Source organism: Cornus florida, unplaced genomic scaffold (genome assembly GCF_030987335.1).
Source record: "Cornus florida cultivar Cherokee Brave unplaced genomic scaffold, ASM3098733v1 CherokeeBrave_3.0.0_Hap2_Chr07, whole genome shotgun sequence".
In the NCBI taxonomy this organism is placed as follows: Eukaryota; Viridiplantae; Streptophyta; class Magnoliopsida; order Cornales; family Cornaceae; genus Cornus; species Cornus florida.
Genome location: NW_026775577.1, coordinates 69,754,448 through 69,758,284, shown reverse-complemented (window position 1 = coordinate 69,758,284; position 3,837 = coordinate 69,754,448). Strand labels below are relative to the sequence as shown.

General features: G+C 35.7%; 1 protein-coding gene across 1 annotated transcript; it reads right to left on the bottom strand.

Moving 5' to 3' along the window:
- Nucleotides 1-895: 895 nt before the first annotated feature.
- Nucleotides 896-2,979, bottom strand: LOC132267689 (ethylene-responsive transcription factor ABR1). Its single transcript, XM_059768806.1, has 2 exons — nucleotides 2,441-2,979; nucleotides 896-1,827 (listed from the first exon to the last, which is right to left on the bottom strand). Exons 1-2 carry the CDS (start codon nucleotides 2,859-2,861, stop codon nucleotides 1,079-1,081), a joined length of 1,170 nt encoding a protein of 389 aa, XP_059624789.1. The 5' UTR covers nucleotides 2,862-2,979; the 3' UTR covers nucleotides 896-1,078.
- Between the last annotated feature and the right edge of the window lie 858 nt (nucleotides 2,980-3,837).

Genomic DNA, 3,837 nt, shown 5'->3' with positions numbered 1-3,837 from the left:
TATATATATATATATATATATATATATATATATATATATATATATTTTATACGCGTATCCTTACCGTGTCCGTATCCTATTTTTTGAAATTTGCCGTGTCGCCGTATTCGTGTTGTGTCATACCCGTGTCCCGTGTCCGTGCTTCATAAATTATAGAGGTTTGCTCTCCACCTGAAAGGATAAAACATAATCGATTTGAGAAAGTCTGAAGAAGGATCTTGAGCTCAGAAATAATAGTTCCGAACTTTGCTAAATCAACGTGTTATAGTTTACAATTTCTCTTCCTATATCTTTTATTAATTGTTCTTGCATTGCTTATATTGATATATTCATCTTGCGCAGTCTATATAGATGCTTGCTTAAGACTTACGTATCCTTAATCTAAAAAATTAGCCATTGTTTGTCAAAACTCTATTCACCCCTTTAGAGTCATTTATTGGGTAACAAAACTGATTGCAAATATATATATATATATATATATATATATGGCTCATTTGAATTTGATTAAAGACTATTTTAACTTGCTGAGACAGATTCTTGATCATGAATTGATAGCCAAGCCATTAATACACTAGTTTTGCTCACGTCTGTTTCAATCAAATACCATCGTTGAGGATTTTGAAATCGCGTTTTTAACTGTTGAATATTTCAAAAAAAATTTATACAAATCTTAACAAACTGAAATTATTCTTATTTTTTTTGGTATTTAGTAGTTTTTAGTGATAAGTCTTACTTCTTCCCCCTTTTTCATAATTTTTAGTGTGTATCATTTTGGGTTTCTTTCTATGGTGTTAGATGTTTTTCTAATATAATTTTTTGTGTTTTTTTTTTTAAAATTATAGATACATGTACTTGAAACAGAATGAAAAGTTCTCTATGCTTAAACTTCTTGAAAGTTATTAGTGTCTGATGGTCCTGATTTAAACACTACATTCAAATAATGAGAACCTGATCAAACATAACAGAATAGCAAACTCAATATAGAAATAAGAATAACAGATACTAAAATAACCCAAAATAGAAATGACAATATCACGGAAAAAAAAAAAAAATGAAAAAAAAAAAAAAATTTGAGAGATCATCCTGAAGGAGAAGAAGGCTGATGACCAGAATCTGACCAATCTGTCACCGGAAATTCTGCAAAACTACTCTGACTGCTTGGCGGCCTTAGTTGAAGAGGCGGCTGAGCCGCCAAAAACAGGGGAAAAGGTGGTGGTGGTGGTGAAGAAGAAGACGATGAAACAGAGTATCCAAGTGAAGAAGAAGATTGAAATTGAGAAGCCACTGAAGTTGGCAACCGCCTTTGCTCCAACAAACTCACGGGCTGTCCTTGAAATTGACCAGAATTCATAACCAACATAGAATGGTAGTTGGTGTAGTCTCTATAGGTTTGTGCAAGGTTCTGCCTTTGGTACAGAGCTTGAGAATGAACAATCGGTTCGGCCGACGTTGAAACTGATAAAAGGGTATGTGGAGAATCCGAAATGGGCAACTGGGTGGCCGGAGAAACTGCCGGTGGTGGACGGAGTCTGACGTTTTCGGGGAAGTTGAGTTTGGCCTTGTTGCCTCTGAACTTGAGAGCTGCTTCATCATAGGCTCTTGCAGCTCCTTCAGCAGTGTCAAATGTGCCTAACCAAACCCTAGCAGCTTTGTAGGGGTCTCTAATTTCAGCTGCCCACTTGCCCCATGGCCTCTGTCTCACTCCTCTGTATTTCCTCCTGGGCTCCCCTAAATTGGACTCACTATTGTCATATGTGGGAGTGTATGTATATGCCATCTCTGTTGGTGGTGTGTTTGTTGTTGTCCTAGTGCTAGGACTTTCTGTAACTGCACAAAATAAATACCAAACAATTAAAAGAGGGATTGTGATAAATAATAATAATTCTGTACTACTTAAGCCATATATAGTGATAGAAAAAGGCCATATATACATATTTTGTAAGGTTTTTTTTTTTTTTTTTTTTTTTTTTTTGGGACAATGGTGGTGTCGGGTACCCCCATAATCCACCACCGGCACATGCAGTTTCTCATGCCACAGGTGACATGCCGGCCATATTTTCTAAGTTTAAGTACAACATTAATTCATATGAGGTTCTGCATGCAATAATTCCTATTTTTTGCTACTTGCAAGGAGATAGATTCTCTTCTTAAAAACGGTTAATCAATTTTTTTCCTATATTTGGCTTATGATTGAAAAGACTCGGTTGTGCATAAATTTAAAACATAGTTTCTGTTGTCTAAATTTGTCTTTATTAATAATAGTGATTGTTGAATATTCTATGTTTTTATTAATAATAGTGATTGTTGAATTTTAAAGATAAATAGAGTATTCATTGATTAGAGTACCAAATGTCCAACGTACCCAGGTAACTAATATTATCTAGTGAGTTGTAAATTAATTGAAAAGCCAGATATATCACAGAGACAGTTTAAAGCTTACCTCTGAAATTAGAAGATGAGCCTCCTGGTGAAAAGTTAGCACATGGATGAAAATATGGTCTTGAAACTGATTCAGATAACTGCCCAATATCATCCTCTATGCGTTCTCTCTTTGCTCCAACACCCGGTATATTATTATTAGCACCACCACCACCACCACCACCACCACCATCCTCCTCCTCCACCTCCTGATCAGTACTCACCTGCAGATCACCAGACACCACATGGGTGAGAGCAGACACCATAGCTGACATCTCTTGCTCTCTGTTGAACTCGGAAAACATCGGCAACACCGCCGACTCCAACAGCACACCATTAGTATTCTCATCTTCATTAAGCCCTCTTCCTCTTCCTCTCCCTCTCCCTCTCCCTCCTCCATCTCTCTCTGATATTCTCGGATTCGCCACCTTGAAAAGACACATGTATAGATATATGTAACTTGGATCACTCTCTATATTAGGCTATATGATATAATTACCAAGTATTCTATCTAGTTGAAAAAGCGTACAACCCATTAAGCAAGCTTCTTGAACCGACCGTTATATAAGCAACCTAAGTCAATTGTTGTGGGTACGTTAAAGTGGTATGTAAATTATATATATATATAATTTAACTCATCGCCGCCATAGAAGAGTCGGCCTCAACTTGCCAACTTTATACATCTATGATCGATCGTTATCTAATAGATAGATGTACATTGTTTTGGGTACGTTTGACAAATTAGATATTTGATGTGGGTTAAATTGGATCAAACAAGTTGTGAATGACAACGAATGTTCGATTTTGTTCTGAGGTATTATTTGTTTCAGTCAAAGGCTTGGGTGTGAATTCACCGGCGGTGGTGAGTGGGTCGACATGTGATTGAGAAGCTGCGACACGCTTCCAGCGCTTTTTTTATTTTTTATTTTGGAGTCGGTGTTGAAGGAGAGAGAGATCAGAGCCGACATGTAGCGCATTGGGCTATTCTATGAATATGCTTAGTGGACATAGGTCATGCGGTCCTGTGGGCCTTAAATCTAGACTCGTCATGGATAAGAAGTTCAATTCAAATGAAAGTTGAAAACATCACTACTTTTTTTCTTTTTTGTGTTTTAAAAATTAAATAGACACCTGCAAATACCCAGGGTGACGAAACAAAAATGAAAACGTTCACAAAGGAATAATGGATAAGTTTAAATTTACTTACTTGAAGAAAAATCACAAAGAATTCTGATATATTATTGATAATTAAGTTTGTAATTTTGTTCTCTACAGTATATATATTTATAATGAAAGAAAATCTTGTATCATAAGGAAACTAACACTCAAAAATAAACTTAAAAATCAACTTTCTCCAAGCATTACGAAAAAATAAAATAAGACTTTGTTTAAGCTAATAAAAACTACTAAATATAAAAA